Source organism: Chenopodium album, chromosome 24 (genome assembly GCF_948465745.1).
Source record: "Chenopodium album chromosome 24, dcCheAlbu1.1, whole genome shotgun sequence".
NCBI classification, from domain to species: Eukaryota; Viridiplantae; Streptophyta; class Magnoliopsida; order Caryophyllales; family Amaranthaceae; genus Chenopodium; species Chenopodium album.
In genome coordinates this window covers 5,658,472-5,676,511 of record NC_137857.1, presented here as the reverse complement: position 1 = coordinate 5,676,511, position 18,040 = coordinate 5,658,472, and the positions used below count along the sequence as shown (strand labels likewise).

Here is an 18,040-nt window from a genome sequence, read left to right as displayed (position 1 = left end):
ATTTTTTATTTCAAAAAGTTAGGCAATTAAAAAAAATACTCCTATTATAGTATTGTGGAACCAAAATCCAATGCTGGAAAATTGCTTAGTAAAAAAAAAAAGTAATGATCTCGTGTAATAGGGAAAAAAAGGTGTAGTGTCTCTCTAAATTACGTTTGTTTATCTAATACGTAGTATAAATTATTTTAACATGTATGTTTTGTTAATGTATTTGCAATGACAAATTAAATTAATAACAAAGTAGTTAATCTTTAAGATTATAACACACTTACACACACTGCATATATATGAAGTTAGTATTTTTATGTCAACCAAATAAAGTAATAAACACCGTATTTTCATATTTCATAGGTGTGCCACTTTAAATTGAAGTACTACTTAGGTAGTTGATCCATAAAGAACTCAACCGATGTCGACATTGTATACGGAAGTGACGGAACACTCGTCAAAGATAGAGCACTTGATACAAAACACACTTCAGATTAGTTTTGAAACGTAAAGTAAAGACAGAGGTTTAAGTTTTAGGGAGAAAAAAGTTAAGTGAAGTCGCCCAACGGTCCCCTCACCCCAAAAGGAAAGAAGAAGTCCAAATTTGAGAGCTGGAAACGCGGGCCTTGATCGGGTCCGGGCCGGCCATACATCTGTCACATGCACCATATTATATTGTTGGCAGTTGGCTTTGTCCTTCACTTCCACATCTTAAAGTCTTAAACTATTCATTCAAACCCAGACTTTAAATATCTCTGCTAGACTAGGGACTTGTTCTCTTCACCTGAAATAAGAAATTTTGGTCCAGTTTTTAAAAAGGTCTCATCTAGTGATTCTGGTCTGATATGAATTTTTATCATCTAATATAATATAATCTGGTCTGATCTGATTTAATAATTTAACTGAACTTTTACCGCATTTTAATACTAATCTATTAAGAAAAACATTATCAAAATGGATCTTGTTAAATTCGTCACATTATGAACTTTTTAAATATGTAATTTTCATAATTTTTTGTAATACACAATTAACGATATTTAGCAATAAGTAAATGATAATAAAAAGTTTTGATTTGACCTGATCTGAATGTTTCTGATCTGATATGAATTAATTAAGGAATAAGTAATAAGTATCTAAAATAAGTTGAAAAGAACATGTCCTAGTCTACTCACTCGGCATCTTACAACTAATTTTTTTCTATTTCTCTTATTTATTTTATAAAATCATCTAAGGAGAGTTTGGACTGTTTGGTCCACGAAAAAGGCAAAAATAGATTCCATATAATAACCAATTGACAATAGTAGGAGTAACTCATCTACGTTATAAAAGTAATATAAAATCATCTTTCCTCTTTTTTCAATGTGGGACACTCACAAGTAGGCTACAACGGATTTCAACATCTCACTTTAATAAGTACATTATCAATGAAAAATTATAACCGATAATATATTAATTATCATTAATTGTAAAAAAAAGTTAATACTATTTTAAAAGCTATACAGTGAAACAGAAAAACCACAATGATTTTAACGAGTCTTATGAAGTAAATAGTATGTATAAAACACATTAGTCAAAATTATGTAGAAGAATATTGTAAAAGTCAAAATTGAGATGTTTGAATAACGGGAGGGAGTAATGAAAGTTTGTAGCTAGGTTGGATGAGAAATGGAGAACTAGTTCACCGATAAGCTATTAAATGGAATTTCCATTTATTAAACCCACTTTGTGTCCTTCCTACTTCCTAGACATAGTAATTAGACGGTCCAGCAGTGAGGGTTGGCAACCTTGGGTGTGGGTTAACATTAAGTTGGGTCATAAGTAGGCTCCATGCCTCCATGACTCCATGAGAGTGATAAACATGTTAGAGGAGGCCATGTGCTAATTAAAACAAAATTAGTCCTAAAAGTTAATTTTTATGCATGATTTCAATATATAAAAATATACAAAGTATTTATTAATCATTATTATGAGTTCTTGAAACTTATATTAGGAAAATTTAACTACAACGTACAATAATATTGAATTTTGAGGCACTCATACTGTTGGTAACTAGTAACTAGTAACTAGTAACTAGTCAAATTAAAAGAAAAGAAATATGAGAAAGTTCGAAAGGAGAGTGATGGAACATGGAAGTGACCACATGTAAGTAGAGGTGTCAAAAGCACATTCGACCCGACCCAATCCAAAACCGACCTGAAAAATATCCGATTTAGATATGAACTCGCGTGGACATAATAATTTAATTAGTATAACTCTACTTTAAAAATTTAGCCGACCCGACCCGAACATATCAGACCCGATCTGATTATTCGAACTGACACCCTTACATGTAAGTAATAACGTACCACGTACTTGTAATAAATTATACTACTTGAGTACTCGTTGTATACTTGTATAGTTGTATGTATATACAATATACGTACTACATAGATCAAAGCTTTTTTCTTTTCCAAATTATTGGGTTATCATTTTGGCCTTATATCCTTGTTCAATAAAAAAAATCCTCTTTAACTTAACCCAAAGCCTAACGGCCCTAACTCAGCTCTTTGGTCACCATAATTTATTTGAGAGCAATTTTTCCATTGATACTTTTTCAACTGGATAGTCATACTCGTACATGGATAGCAAAACTATCTTGACCTAGAAAATAAATTTATTAATTTACTCCTCCAATCAATCAAGTATTCAAGTGCATGAAAATGAGTTCATAAATTTATATATTGGTCTACTAGTATGAGTTTCAATGACTATATAAACCACCAACTCACCGTGCAAGACAGTTTTATTCATTATTATAGGTACTTTGTGGCGTGAAATTTCTTAAACTTCACTTTTTTGGGATATGTATAATTGTTTAGAATCTCTATTGTTGAATTCTGAATAAGCATATCAAGGTATCTATGCAAGAATTTGTGACTTGTTTGAACTCCTTTGTTGTCCATATGCAAGTTATTCTAAATTGAGCACTTACTCTTCATCTTAAATTAAAATTGGTTTTGAATATCGAACTTTCTTTAAGATTATATGCAGATCAAATTGTCATTCCCGTTTCAATTTCTCTTAAATTGAGCACTAACTCCTTCCTATTAGATTCCAGTTCAATATCTCTTAAATTTTGACATGACTTATCATCCATGCAAATAAAATGTCTGTATCTAAGAGAAATATTAATCATTGAACAAAATTATGTAGGTAACTTCTAGTAAACTTGACTTTATGTAGGTAACCTCTAGTAAACTTGATACCCTGGCAACTTCTACTTATTATTCTCAATTTCCTCTCATAAGTTACTTTACATATGAAGTATATAGACAACTTTTATTCATATTTTGGGTTTAGTTTTATTTAGAAGCCAAACTTAAAATCTCCAATGACCATTCAAGCAGAAAAACTTGTTGTTGGTGTTGATTTATTAAATTCTACCCTCTAGATATAAATTTAAATTTGAAATATACTTTGTAGTCATTATGAGAATTGTTATCTACCCATTGAAAGGGAGTAAAAGGTAATCCGTCCTCAAAATGACCATTCAAAGAAAAAACACAAATTCTTATATGTGGCTAGTCACACCGTATGACCAACCATTATAGGAGTTATTTCGTTAGGGTATTAGGGGATACTTGGTCAATGTTAAAGTGGTTACTCAGTCAGTATTATAGAGATTACTCAGTCAGTGTTATAAGGGCTACTTGGTGAATGTTATAGGAGTTACTTGGTAAGTATTATAAGGGTTAATTTAAGTGGCCACATAGTGTGGCCGACTACACACAAGACAAGTTGAAGGAAAAATATGGGTGTGGCACCACTCATATACATGGCTTGGCCATAAGCCCAAAACCTCAACAAAAACGGGCTAAGCCTAATTACATTACCCTAATTTAAAAAAAAAAAAAAAAAAAAAAAAAAAAAAAAGAGTTAAATATTCCATGTTCTGTTTGGGCTTGAAGGAAGATACCTTGAGCCCCAAGTCCTAAAAATCCCCAATTGGCCAAACGAATCCCACAAATCATCATTTCCTCAACTCTACTAGAGGCGCCTCCGCAACTCGGCAGCGACTCACTGAGTCACCACCGCATTTTACAAAAACCGATTATCAAAGTTACGAATTTTCAATGGGCGGAGGTAAACGAAAACCTTTCAACAAATCAAAGCCGAGAAGAAGTCTTAATCAACAATCCCTTTTCGTTGAAGGTGGCTTTTTGGCTGGATTGGATTCCCCGCATTCTTCTACTTCCACCCGAGGTTTCTTCCTGTCTTCTTTCTTATAATCATTCATTTCTGGGTTTTGAATCAGTTTTTTTAGTTATTTTGATTTTGGGGAATTATTGAATGTTCAATTGCAGGCAAAAATCCGAAATTAAGATCCGGGAATTCGAAAAATGGGTCGATTTCTGATTCTAAGGTTGCTGTGAAAAAATCCCCATCTAATTTTTATCGTTATGATTACCCTTCTATTGATTTCAAGGTATCATCATTCATCCTACACTTTCGATGATTATTTTTTGTTCTGAAATTTATCCTATATTGTGGTGTTTGGATGAATCATCTGCTAATTAGTGTTCACTACTAAAAATTAAATCATGGGATTATTATTAAAATTTGATTTGATTTGATTTGATATTATAACCATTTGTAAATACTGTACATTTGATTTGATACCTGAAACTATGAAAATGTATGCTTTGAAATTTTTAGACGATTAATTGGACTCATTTAGATCAATATAATTCTTAGTGAGGACTGTTGGATATTAATTCAACGTCTAAATTAGTAAATTTGTTATATGATAGGCTGTTGGGCAATCAGAATCTCGCATTGGGGGAAAAGATGAAGAGGGTAGATCAAATGGATTGCAGCCAGTTATCTTATTAGGCTCGAAAGAAAACAGGGTTGTTGCTTTTGAAGACGTAACACCGTCAATGGCGCCTTCTGAGGTGGAATATCGTTATGAGTATAATTCTGATTTTGTATTGGGTGAGAGTTCTCACAGTGGATTGGGGTTTCCTGATGAAGAGGAAACCCCTTGTGTTACTGAGTTGTCATCGGGTATGATGGATGATGAAGAAGAAGATGACGAAGAGGAAGAAGAAGAGCAGTTGCATACAGGATTGGGTTTCTCTAACATCAGAGATAATTCAGCTAGTGGAGAATTGTCACAGACAATTGTCCTTAAGGGAACAGAGCGGATCAATGATTTTTCCGCCAATGAGTTTGAGGAGGATGAGGGCTCTATGGATCAAGATAAAGATGAGGACGGTTCTGCTTTCCTTCATGATTTTTCAGATAAGACACCAGCATCTAAAAAAAATTCTGCATTTGTGTCAATTGGAGGTGTGAAATTGTACACCCAAGATATATCCGATGACGATGAGGAGGAGGAAGAGGAGGATGAAGAGGATTCATCTGATGAGGGGAGCTCTTCTGGATCATCTGACAGTGACTCTGAAGGTAGCTCAGACTTTGATTCTGATATTGATGATGCCATCATGGATGATTATGTGGATGGGATTGGAGGAAGCAGTCAAATTTTAAAGTCCAAGTGGTTAGCATCACAGGATCTTGATAATCATGTGCTTGGTGATGATACTGATGATGATTCTAGCGGTGATGCATATGGGGAAACTTTAAAAAAATTAAGTGGTGTTGCTCTTCAAGAAGCATCTAGGGAGTACGGTAGACAAAAACAGCGTTCCAAAAAGAAGCCTCAAGTGAAGTCTAAGTCAAAGGGAACTGATATTGATTGGTCTTCAGCTATGGATGATTTAATGCTAGTTAAGGATCCGAGACGACAATCTGCAAAGAAGAAGCATGTTGCTCAATTTCCTCAGTCATGGCCTTCTGAAGGGCGGAAAAACAAAAGGTTCGGGAGGTTTCCAGGTATTGGTCTGACATTGACAATTAAGGATTAGTAGAGCACGATTATAGCCCATCTGACTGGTAGTATAAATGTCGGTAATGGTTTATTAGTATTGAGACTATAGGTGAATTTTGAAGGAAAGTGTCATGCCAGTGTCCATCTCAAGTATTGCTTTTTCTCCATAAACTTATCACCCTTTAATACAGCAGGTCACCTCTAAATTGATAATGGATATCATACAATTTAACTGACATATATTACCACTTATTATTTATGGGGTTTTAGTGTTTTTTTATGTAATTTGTTGTCTTTTTTAGATATGATTAATAACAAAGGCATTTGTTAACTATTGCTTTTTCTTCATAAACTAAGTTTCATGCCAATACCCATGTTAACTATTGCTTTTTCTTCATAAACTTATTACCCTTCAATACAGCAGGCCGCCTCTAAATTGATAATGAATATCTTACAAGTTTTATTTACTGACATATATTACCCCTTATTATTTATGGGTTGTTAGTGTTTTTATGTGATTTCATTTGCTTTTTTTTAAATTTTTTTTATTTATTTTTTTATGGTTAATAATGAAGGCATTTGTTATCTATGCTGGTTGATTAGGCAACAAACCCTGCTTCTGCTATTTTGAAACATAGTTTGTCTTCCTATAGATGGTTGTTAATTTTTTCCGGATTCAATTAGCAGAATAATAGAATCTTTAGTTCTTTACTGAGTAATTAGAATTTGCATTCATGGTTAGTTAAACCTTGCTACTATTCTGATTACTGATGCTCCAGGTGAAAAGAAGAAGCACCGTAAAGAGATGATAGCAGTGAAGCGTAGGGAGAGGATGTTGCGTCGTGGTGTAGATCTTGAACAATTAAACTCGGTAATCTATCTATCTATCTATCTATCTATCTATACTAAAGTGGAGATTTTTCTGGAGGGAATTTTCCTCCTAAACTCTACTCTCTCTCTCTCTTCTTGTTCTTTTTTTTTTAAATAAAAATAAAATAAAATTGACTATTGATTAATATGTAGGATAATCTTAGCTATCTTTTTGCATATATATTATTAAGTAGCTACCTCTTTATTGACATTGGTATCTTTTCTCACCATTTTATGGTAAAGATTGGCACTCATGAGCTAATATGATTAACATTCCTACTTAATTAAATTATACAATAATTTTTTGGGTGTTTATAAGAATAAAATTAACATTGATGTGTCAAGTCATTTGATTATAGCTCCTTGTTTCCTCTGATATTATTAGATTTTTGTAACAGTGATTTTGACTTGTTTGACCTTTTTTTGCTAACTATCTAAACTTTTCTGCTCTTTAGAAGCTGAAGCATATGGTTTTAAGCAACATAGATATGGTATCATTTCCTCCAATGCACCCTCGGGATTGTTCTCAGGTATGTTGACCTGCACTCCTGGTTCTGACTTCCTGTATGGCTATATACCAGGTATTTTGATTTAATAGGAAGTCTTTGGGTACTTATAGGTGCAACGACTGGCTGCAATATATCGTTTGAAAAGTGGCTGTCTAGGCTCTGGCAAGAAAAGGTATGTTCTGATTTCCTTAATATTTTGAAAAGTTGCTGGTTTTCCTAATCATTTTTAATTTTAGCTGCTGTTAAGGTTTTAGCAGTTTGAAGTCTGAGTCATCTGCTATCATGGACTTGTAACTTTGTAAGCTAGTTAGTCCAACACAGTAAGACAAGCAAAAAGACTGGGGGCACAACTAGCTTTGTGCTTTGTGATATGTACTTATCTACTTTGAATTGCATTTGGTGGCAACTTATTTACAGTGTTGTAAAGACAATGTCCTCCTTTCTTGGATTTGTGGCCTAGAACTCTGTTTTAACCTAATGTTAAAGGCCTTTTTTCCACCAATTTGGCATTTTTTGGTCATCTGTGATGTGCATAATCTGCTACATGAGCTTTTATGCACGAATAATTATTTTGCACACACTATTAGATTGCTTATATTATTATTTTGTTTATTGATGACATGTCCTTGTGGGTTTGGAGGAACTTTATTGGAAATTTTGACTCTCATATGACAGTTGATACAAAATTTCCTTTTCTTTAAATGGCTGACTTATGGAATGTGTTGGAAAAAATTTAATCTGTTTGGGATTAATAAATTACATTGTACTACTTAAAATGATGCTGCAACTGTACTGTCTGTTAATCTTGAATGAAGAGTGTCAGGTTTATCTTAATACTTGGACCTATTTGTCTTTGACCATCCTATATGAACTTGGTAAGCTTTGATCTACTCTTGCCTTGACATTTGCCTTTTGTCTAGGTTTGTAACTGTAAGTCGAACACAACACACCTCTATGCCATCTGCAAGTGATGAAATTCGTCTAGAGAAGGTAGGTTCATCTCTGCAGTCTGTAGAAAGTTAAACATGATTTATCTTCTCATTCAATGTCGGTTTAACATTCTGCTTCATGGACTGGTGCATTTTTTATCCACAGCTGATTGGATCCAGCAAGGATGATGCAGATTTCCCGGTGGTTAATACTCCTCAAAGTTCCCGTGCCCATGTCCATAGTGGGTCTGCTCAGAAAAAATTTACAAAGAAATTGGTTGACCAACAAGGAAGTGGCAGCAGCAAGAGTGGGAAGATAAGGAGTGGGACAAAGCCCGGAGGATACAATCAACCAGTGTCATTTGTCCCCTGTGGTGTAATTCAACCGGAGATCGTCCCTGTCAGCACTGTTGTACTAAATGACAACTCCCCTCAAGAAATCAAAGCTGTAGACAATTCCCCGTCAATGATTGGCTCATTCGAAGTTCACACCAAGGGTTTTGGTTCAAAGATGATGGCTAAGATGGGATATGTGGAAGGTGAAGGTTTGGGGAAAGAAGGGAAGGGAATGGCATCACCCATCGAGGTGATTCAGCGACCCAAATCTCTCGGATTAGGAATGGCATTTGTTGAAAACAGCAGCGAAACTGTGCACACAGCTACAAGTGGCGGATCAGCTAGGAATTCTACTCCAAATGTCAGATCAGGCAGGAATTCCACTCCAAAAGGTGGATCAGGGAGGAATTCCACTCCAAAAGGTGGATCAGCGAGGACTTCCACTCCAAAAGGTGGATCAGCCAGGAATTCTACTCCAAACATTGGTGCTTTTGAGAAGCATACTAAAGGGTTTGGCTCAAAGATGATGGCAAAGATGGGATTTGTTGAAGGAATGGGTTTGGGCAGAGATTCTCAAGGCATAGTTACCCCATTGTCAGCTGTGAGACGCCCTAAAGCTAGAGGCTTGGGCGCTGAAGGTTAAAGGTCATAAGTCATATGATCTCGTGTCTAATAGCTTGTGTTCAAATGCCGATTTGCCCAGTCTCTCCCACTGCTGCTGCGTTACAGCGCTGCTTATAGCCTTGCAGGATGATCCCAAAGTCGTTGATTGGGGTCAACAAATATAATCAAATTTTTAGTTATTTAACAGTGAACTGCCTTAAGTTCATGTACTGTTAAACTCTTAGATAGCTTGTAAATTGATGATAAAAATATGTGATGCTCGGTGCATTTCAAGTTTTAGTCTGTAATCTGATGTAAATTAAATGGATTTTAAATCTTTTAGAGCAATAAAAAAAAATCTCTTTACCACCAAATAGCATTGAACCCTAAATATGTAATGTAAGAAAATGATAAGGTTCATTATGATTACAAAAAAAAATAGTCTTTATTCCATTAAATGAGCTCATGAATATTTCAAAACAATATACTCTGTTTTCTCTCTCTCTTTATATATATATATATATATATATATATATATATATATATATATATTTTAATTTTTTCGGGCAAAACAATATACTACTCTGTATGTTTTTTTAACTCATTGAATGAAGTAACTTTTACTAGGGGGTCAACAATTTTAATCAAAGTAAATAAACACCAAACTTTTTAGACCAAACTTTTTTCATAGGAAATTAGGAATATTGCAATGAATAAAACTAAGCACCAAACTTGACTTAAAAAAACAAAAGTTTAATATTGCAATAATTTGGGAACAAAAATGTGAACCTCCCACTTTCCAATTTTTAGTTACAGTATGCACCAGCAAGAAAGAAGTCGTTAATGACACTCAATTGGTATTCAACAACTGAAATTGAGACAAGTCTCAATTTTCCCAAATCGTGAAAATGGCACCCAATTCGCCGCCATCTCTCGCTCATCTCCTCCCAAAAAGCTTGTTGTTCCAGCAAACTGTAATCTTGACCATCACCTTCTTCGCCTACGCCTCTCTCCACGCTTCTCGCAAACCCCCAAGCATTGTGAAATCAGTCCTTGGACCTGAAATCTCCAGAAATGGCAGCACCCCACTTGAAGATTTGGCTATTTCTGAAAAGGGTTGGCCTCCTTTTAATGGAACTCAAGGAACTCATCGATTAGGTGAGCTTGATCTAGCTTTCTTATCTTCTTATGCAATTGGGATGTTCTTTTCTGGCCATTTTGCTGATACTCTTGATCTTAGATTCTTTCTTTCATCTGGGATGTTGCTCAGTGCTCTTTTTACTGTCGCTTTTGGATTTGGGTATTGGTTTCAAATTCATAGTTTCTTGTATTTTGTTGTTGTTCAGATTTTGTGTGGTCTTTTTCAGTCTACTGGTTGGCCTTCTGTAGTTTCTGTTGTCAGTAATTGGTTTGGAAAATCTAAGAGAGGTCTGATAATGGGGGTCTGGAACTCTCACACTTCTATTGGGAATATTATGGGTTCGATTGTAGCCTCCTCCATGTTGAAATTTGGGTGGGGTTGGTCCTTCTTTTGGCCTGGATTCTTTGTGTTTTTGATTGGAATTGTTGTGTATTTGTTTCTTGCTGTGAGCCCTGAGATTATTGGTTTGTCACTTCCAAGCGAAATCGAGTTAAACCCAATTGAGGCTTCTGATCATGGGGAAGCTGAACATTTGGGCCTCCTCCAAACCAAGGATTCAAATCCTCTGGAAGAAGTTAAGTCTCTTGAAGAGGAGGAAATCAGTTCTTCGGATGCAATCGGGTTTATAGAAGCTTGGAAACTGCCCGGGGTTGCATCTTTTGCAATCTGTCTGTTCTTTTCCAAGCTTGTGGCCTACACTTTTCTGTATTGGCTACCATTCTATATAAGGCACACAGGTAATAATGCACTTAATTTTCGAGTTTCTGGTTTTGGTGTTTCTCAGTGCAGATGATTGAAATATTCTATGTTTTGACATGGATCATGTTTTGTAATGGATTTGAAGCTGTTGCTGGTGTGCACTTATCTCATGAAACTGCTGGATTGCTATCAACAATATTTGACTTTGGTGGTGTTCTTGGAGGTGTTTTGGCTGGTTTGCTTTCTGACAAACTTGAAGCCCGGGCAATTACCTCTGTTTCATTTCTCTTGTTATCGATTCCAGCTCTTGTTCTCTACCGTGTTTATGGGAGTAGCTCGATGATTACCAATAACATCTTGATGTTTCTTACGGGTTCACTTGTAAACGGACCTTATGCTCTCATAACAACAGCTGTGGCTGCTGATCTTGGGACACAGACTGCAATTAGAGGGAACTCACGTGCATTAGCTACAGTCACGGCAATAATAGATGGAACTGGTTCTGTTGGGGCAGCTATTGGTCCAGTTCTAGTTGGCTATATTTCCACCAGTGGTTGGAATACTGTGTTTGCAATGCTTATTACTTCGATCTTCATAGCAGCATTGTCCTTGGTACCTGCTGTGAAGTCTGAGCTAACCGAGAGGAAATATAGATTACAAATGAACTAAACAATTCAGTAATCAATTGTATTGATTTCCTGTTGTATATCTTGACAAAGGTGGCTCTCACCGCACATCATATCGACAAGCATGGAGATTTTTGACAATCCATGATTGCATCAAAAAGGCTGCAAAATCAGGTGTTGTTCCATAGTGTCCCAGATTTTATACTGCAAAGAGGTGTTTATTTTGGTTCCTTTTTCATACAGATTGTTTCCCCTCATGAATATATCCCGAGGATAGCTTCAGTTATGTAGACATATCTTCATACCGTGGAATCTCTAAAATTGCAGTCTGTATCACATTCTTTGGAGAATTTATATTAATAGAATTGAAGCATCATACATGCTTTCTTTTAGGTATTGATAAAGATAGATCTTGATTATTTTGAGTTTGTAAGTATTTAGTTAAATTCACAAATAATATTCTACAGTAATCTACTCCATGTTTTTGTTACATTGGACAGATACAGTATATCTTCTTAGACTCTGCGGTGCTTTCACCTTGATTGAACACTTCTCCATCTTTGTTGTTGAGCTCTATTTGTTTCTGAATGGTGGGTACATCTTTAATTTAGCAACTTTATATGTCCCCAGAATGCCTCCCTTCCATCATCTTAGTTTTCGACACAGGGACAAAGATCCGATTTCTTGAATTTTATAGCCTTAAAATTAGCAATAATATCGGTTCAATTACGAGGTTATTTCAAAAATTTGTTGCATTAGTAATTGAGTGCGGCAAAAGATGGTTCCAGCCACTCAAACGGCCTCCCTAGGTCTCTTAGGTCCTTAAGAAAAACCCTTGGCCTCTTTATGTTCTAGGTCCTCCAAATACAGATACAAATACCATATACATGCTTTCGGGAGAATTTCCCAAAAATATACTAAAATTGTAATGAGCAATTGAGCACATAGGGCGTACCTTGGGCACATCAGCCCGACAAAGTAAAAAATTGTCCAAATGCAAGGCATAACCGATCAACCGCAACCTCAACCTCTATATGGGCTGCTGAGGGAACTCAGGGAAGTGCTAAACGTTGAACATTTCCGGAAAGACCACCTAAGGCATAACCGGTGGAGAGCTTAAATTACTAAGTAAATCATTCTTTCTAAGAATTCATAGCCAGGTGTGATGGTTGATTCTCCGTTAACGTGATTTTTGTTTAGATATGCAACGAAAATCAAATGATGCCTAGAAGTGCAGACTGTAATGACTGCAGGCATCTAATGGTTCTGTGCTTGAAATTGCAACATTTCAAGGAGGTGTTTTTTGAGATGTCATTGACTTTAGCACAAACATCGCAGAACTTTTTATAAGCTATATAAAACAACAATGCCAAATATAAATGCACACTTAACTTTGCCAATTGATTCTAAAGATAATCACAGTAGTACTACAAATGGCTAGTCCTTAATCTTGCTCTTCCTGTCCAAAATCAATTGCATATAACATGATTTACTGTAAGATTACAAATCCAACATAAATTACTCTCAAGTGTACCTATCACTAAATTTTATAAGTATTGGCAGTTTGAAAAAATCAATCATAAATAATCATATTATTTCATAAAAAATGTGACTATTGTTTTCAGAGAGAATGAATATGAGCTAACATATTGAATATCACAATTCAGGTATATTCAGCTAACTCGTGTTCAAGAATTGTTAATGTACAGACATTACAAATAGAGCTAGGAGAAGGCTGGGCAGCTTAATATAGCAGCTCAATAAATCAGTCTATATTTACTGATCATTCTATTTTTTATAAAGTAACACTAGTTTTTCTAACCTTCCAGTAAATTCCTAATGTTCTGAAGCCCCTCAGCAGAAATGCTTCTTCTGAACCTCATTCTTTGTGGCACAATTGCTGGAGGTGGATCCAAGTGAAAGCTTACAATAACAACTGTCAAATTATCCGATGCCCCCCGCTTCTTCGATTCCTCTACTACTTCCTTGCAGCACAGCTTCATATCGTTATGCCTTTGAAGCCGCTTTCGAACAAAATCCACCGCATTTTGGTTGCTGAAAACTTCCCATATACCATCACATCCAATTATCAAAAACTCATCTTCCTTGGTCAATGTCACAAGTTTAAGTTCTGGCTCCGCACTCAGAGGTCCACTATTTTTATCAATGTCTTTCATTCCTTCAAGATGCCAATTTCCAAGAGCCCTTGTTACACCCAATTGTCCGTTAAGATACCCATCTTCATCAAAATATCCTCCCAGCGATTCTACCCTCATCAATTCATTTCTACAGCAGGCCCTGTGATCTTTAGACATCTCCAAAGCCATTCCACGTCGAGAAAGAACTGCTCGGCTATCTCCAGCATTTGCTACAAGTAAAGATCTGACCAAAATGTCACATTATTCAACAGACAAAGAATTAAGGAAAGTGCATCATAAGCTACAACAACAGCATAAAAACAGCAAAATGAATGTCAAACATAGCCTAGGGGGGTCAAGTCCAAGATGTATATAATCTTATCTCCTAGACTCTCACCATCCGATATGGTTTCAAGAACTAGCAGAAAAGTATTTTCTAATTGTGTAAAACCAGAAGCATACTTATACACGATTGTTCACCATATAAGATTCACCAATCACTGTGCCATACAGATTCCATGACCCATGGGATCTTTTCTGACTGCAATGCTCATAAATCATCAAATAATCTGTTTTTTCAAGTCATAGTACTTGGCTCATCAGCAAGACGAAGAATAAAAATTTTCTCAAGTAGAATATTGGAACTATGAAGAAGTAAAAGCAGAAGCACAGTTTCAGTCGATTAAGATCAAATAACATTCACCAAGTAAACTGAGATACATGAACTACAGTAACCTACCTCCCAAAGATCATTGCAGTGATAGCAGTAGTTCCAGAAGATAGGGAAGACCCAACAGGAAACGACTTAGCAAATTCAGTATCAGTCTTGATGAATGACCTTGTGATCACTTTCTCAAGCTCTAAAGGGAAATCAGCATCTTCAACAATGACTCTAGGGAGATGTTCACGGACAAATTGGGCAGCATCTTTTCCTCCATGACCATCGAATACCTGTTCATAAAACTCCTGTTATACGCTGCTCAGCACAAAATATGCTAAGTGCTTTGCATAATCATTAATTTATAATTACAACAAACCATTTCAACTCTAAAAACACTGTGATTTTCATAATCCTAGGACTTGAAAGGACTAAAAGGAGAAAATTCCAATTTCTAGCTATTTGTTTCATTCATAAAAGTTATTATTTCTTTTGCTAACTAATCAACTCATGATCTATAGAATTTTACAGTGAAATAAAGATGTTTCCTCAAGATAAAGTGATAAAGTAGGCAACTTGTTACCCCATAGAAAGACACAGATTCTGCATCAACTATTTCGCTGCCCAGATTCTTGGCTAAATCAGCTATACAAACATGTGTATCTTCCATCTTTTCACGTCCTCCAATATCAGACCATTCTCCTGATCGAAGGGTAGGAAGGAACTCCATTGCCAAATTCGGACTTTCATCTAAAACGATTGTTCTTTCTTCACTAATGCTTTCTAGCTGAAATAGAAAATTACAAAATAAAAAGCTATATTAGCACATGAAAAGAGGTTCACTCTTAAGCCAGGAGTTGAAGTTACGAAAACCAGCAATACATTACCCCCAAAAAAAGAAGCATACAAATAGTATGTGTTATAACAGCATACTGATATCCATCTACATAATGTATCATATATTCATATTCATATTCCATTGTAAATCATACAGAGTATTATAAACAGTTAAATAGCAAATTGCTTCTACCACTCTACAGCCTTTTGAAAACAACCTCTCTAAATAGGTCTAACAATCGAGGAGTAAAGCTACAAACCATATTATATAAATACCAAATCACCAACAATCTAATGGTCGCTTAATTAGTCAGTAAAAACGAATATTAGATACCTATCTCGGCCATTTGATCATCAACAATTACACCAAAAGTTTTATAAAGAAGGTGGAATTATTGATAATATGGGGCTGAAATGTCCCCATTATTCAGCTACAAACAGATGAAACAGTACATTACCTAAGAATCTTAACAAAAATTTCAAATGATCATCACTTTTCATAGTTCAAACAATTGAAGTCCCACTTCAATTCTATCTACCAAAAATATGAATTTGGTTCAATTGCTCAAACAATAAACTAGATCCTGAAGTTTAAGAATCAAGACCAACAACAGAAAAAGTTTATCTAAAATAACCCAATTAAACTCAAACCATAAAAACTTGGAATTATATTGCATATACTCAAATTGATAGCAAAAAAATTCAAGAGAAAAAAAAAAAAAAAAAACAACAGTAAAAATACCAAATTAGTGAATTTTCCAAAAAGGGAAAAAGGAGGAATTTAGACCCACTAATTATTGATGCTTACCTTAAAAAAGAAGCAAACTTTCTCTTCATTCATACTAATTTTTTTCAAAAAAAAAAATCAGAATTCGAAAACACCCTTACTAACTTGATCACCAATGCAAGTAATCTAACATAAAAATCAATCAAAAAACCCAAATTCATATTCAATGAAATCAATTCAAACACCCAACAAGACAAAAAAAGAGGAAAGAGAGAAAGAGAAAGAGAATGTTCTTACAGCAGGAGAAGAAACAGAGTTAGGAGTAGCAGCAGAATTCTCTGAATCCATCTGGGTATTCAAGAAATTGTTGTGATTATTGTAATTATTGTTATCAAATTTGTGCAAATGTTCATCAGTTGACTCAAAGTCTTGCACGCACATTATATAATAAAAATAATACAAGTATGCAAGTGTTACAGCTGCAACTTTGCAACTTGTAATTCTGCTGATGCCAAAAGCAACGGACCTGGATCACTAGCACTTGCAGTTGCAGAAAGAGAGAGAGAGAGTGCCTAAAAATAAGAGGAGAGAGAAATTGAGGTGAAAGTATAATTGGGGTAGCTCAGCATATAAGATTCTGAGCATATTTCATGACATCTTTTTTTTTCCAGAAAAAAAATAAAGAAACAAAAATAAATTGAAGGATGCTGTCAAGTTTAACAGAGTTTGGTAGGTGGGTTGTTTTTGAAACAGGACACAGGATTTTGTAGAATTTCTGGTTTTTTTTCCAGATTTTTTTTCTGAAATTTGAGTTGGGACACAATTTAATAAAAAGATGGTCACTGGTTTTTTTTTTTATTATTATTATTTTGTATTTGTTGAATAAACATAACATTAATAATTTTATAAAAAGTTACGGAGTATTATAAGAGTACTCCGTATAAGCTATCTAACAAAACACTCGAATGATAAGAAAAGTGTTACGGAGTAATAGTTTATGAGACGGTTTGATAAATAGTCAAAATATTTGTATTAACACTCATTTTAGCAATTTGCCTTTAAAATAATAATTGATCAAGAGCTAAGAGCAATAAGTAATCGACTTCCTCTTATGATTTTTACCAAGTACGGAGTAGTTTGTTTGTTATTATATTTAGTATTTCTTTGAATAGTCATGTAACTTCTTTGAACTTTATATTTTTGGTTGTGTGTTGAACCTAATTTCAAGCCAATACTACTTTTAATAGACCAAATCAAAGTCTTCATTAAATACGGAGTAATATAACGCAGTTGTTGGGGGTGTAGGGGTTCATAAAGATAATTAAACAATTTACATAGTCAAAGACTAAAACATGCAAGTTGCAGTAGGTATTCAATAATTAGAATACTTCTATAGAAAATTAATGAAGAAAAAATAGTTGTTCATAAAGAAAGCGTGGCTTTTATATTTAAAACATGCATTCATCCCAACTTCAACCACAAGTTGGATATGGTTTTAGGAAAGAGTCACTAACAGATCACAACACTACTCATTTTCATTTTGGCATTATTATTCTAAGCTAATTGTTGCGTATACAACCCATCTTTAAGGTATAGGAATATATAACGATCATATTAATAACCACAAAATTTTTCTCCAAAATAGCGTTTGCAAGAGCTTTAATCTTAAAACAAATTTCATTCTATATTCTACACATGATTATAGTGTATTATGTCGTTGAAAAATATCTTATGAAGATATATCTTTTAATAATTGTACTTTTCATTAATCTAGGGATTCTTAAGCGCGCGAGATGCGCGCATATGGTTATCCCTTTAAGAAGAATTATTATTGATAGTCTTTATGCCTTATGTACATTTGCATGGTATATATTTTATTGTATCTCTTTGCATAGTAACTTTTAAGTATTTATTGATGAAACGAATTAAATAAATTAAACAAGTCATCATATAATTATATATTTGTAAATAATGGAGAGTGTAAAAAATGGAGAGTCTAAACTCTAAAAAATGCTTTAAATATTGAGATAAACACAAATAATCATTCAATTTTTGTGATTCAAGAGACAATTTTAATGCTTCTGAATTCAATGAGGGTAAATATGTA

At 34.6% G+C, this 18,040-nt stretch overlaps 3 protein-coding genes across 4 annotated transcripts; 2 read left to right on the top strand and 1 right to left on the bottom strand.

Moving 5' to 3' along the window:
• The first annotated feature begins 3,919 nt into the window (after window positions 1-3,919).
• Window positions 3,920-9,509, top strand: LOC145611689 (uncharacterized). 2 transcript variants are annotated; one of them, XM_081667036.1, is made up of 9 exons: window positions 3,920-4,230; window positions 4,332-4,453; window positions 4,779-5,865; window positions 6,640-6,731; window positions 7,186-7,260; window positions 7,350-7,411; window positions 8,160-8,229; window positions 8,335-8,896; window positions 8,927-9,509. In XM_081667036.1, the coding sequence occupies exons 1-9, from the start codon at window positions 4,101-4,103 to the stop codon at window positions 9,145-9,147; spliced, it is 2,421 nt and encodes an 806-aa protein (XP_081523162.1). In that variant the 5' UTR covers window positions 3,920-4,100; the 3' UTR covers window positions 9,148-9,509. The 2 variants fall into 2 exon arrangements, with proteins under 2 accessions (XP_081523162.1, XP_081523161.1); XM_081667035.1 differs by having other exon boundaries at window positions 3,921-4,230; window positions 8,335-9,508.
• Window positions 9,510-9,988: 479 nt separating this feature from the next.
• Window positions 9,989-12,070, top strand: LOC145611680 (putative glycerol-3-phosphate transporter 5). The gene is made up of 2 exons (XM_081667029.1): window positions 9,989-10,985; window positions 11,093-12,070. Exons 1-2 carry the CDS (start codon window positions 10,016-10,018, stop codon window positions 11,614-11,616), a joined length of 1,494 nt encoding a protein of 497 aa, XP_081523155.1. The 5' UTR covers window positions 9,989-10,015; the 3' UTR covers window positions 11,617-12,070.
• A 1,089-nt stretch (window positions 12,071-13,159) lies between these two features.
• Window positions 13,160-16,697, bottom strand: LOC145611621 (putative protein phosphatase 2C 27). The gene is made up of 4 exons (XM_081666963.1): window positions 16,231-16,697; window positions 14,953-15,156; window positions 14,451-14,662; window positions 13,160-13,955 (listed from the first exon to the last, which is right to left on the bottom strand). The coding sequence occupies exons 1-4, from the start codon at window positions 16,372-16,374 to the stop codon at window positions 13,391-13,393; spliced, it is 1,125 nt and encodes a 374-aa protein (XP_081523089.1). The 5' UTR covers window positions 16,375-16,697; the 3' UTR covers window positions 13,160-13,390.
• Between the last annotated feature and the right edge of the window lie 1,343 nt (window positions 16,698-18,040).

Bases quoted from the DNA above. Each gene is read 5' to 3' on its own strand.
- LOC145611689 (XM_081667035.1), top strand. From the start codon at position 4,101: ATGGGCGGAGGTAAACGAAAACCTTTCAACAAATCAAAGCCGAGAAGA. The intron at 4,454-4,778 runs GTATCATCATTC...GTTATATGATAG, and splicing joins ACCCTTCTATTGATTTCAAG to GCTGTTGGGCAATCAGAATC. The intron at 7,412-8,159 runs GTATGTTCTGAT...CCTTTTGTCTAG, and splicing joins CTAGGCTCTGGCAAGAAAAG to GTTTGTAACTGTAAGTCGAA.
- LOC145611680 (XM_081667029.1), top strand. From the start codon at position 10,016: ATGGCACCCAATTCGCCGCCATCTCTCGCTCATCTCCTCCCAAAAAGC. The intron at 10,986-11,092 runs GTAATAATGCAC...ATGGATTTGAAG, and splicing joins ATTCTATATAAGGCACACAG to CTGTTGCTGGTGTGCACTTA.
- LOC145611621 (XM_081666963.1), bottom strand. From the start codon at position 16,374: ATGTGCGTGCAAGACTTTGAGTCAACTGATGAACATTTGCACAAATTT. The intron at 14,663-14,952 runs GTAACAAGTTGC...TTTTATGAACAG, and splicing joins AATCTGTGTCTTTCTATGGG to GTATTCGATGGTCATGGAGG. The intron at 13,956-14,450 runs GTAGGTTACTGT...CATTTTGGTCAG, and splicing joins ACTGCAATGATCTTTGGGAG to ATCTTTACTTGTAGCAAATG.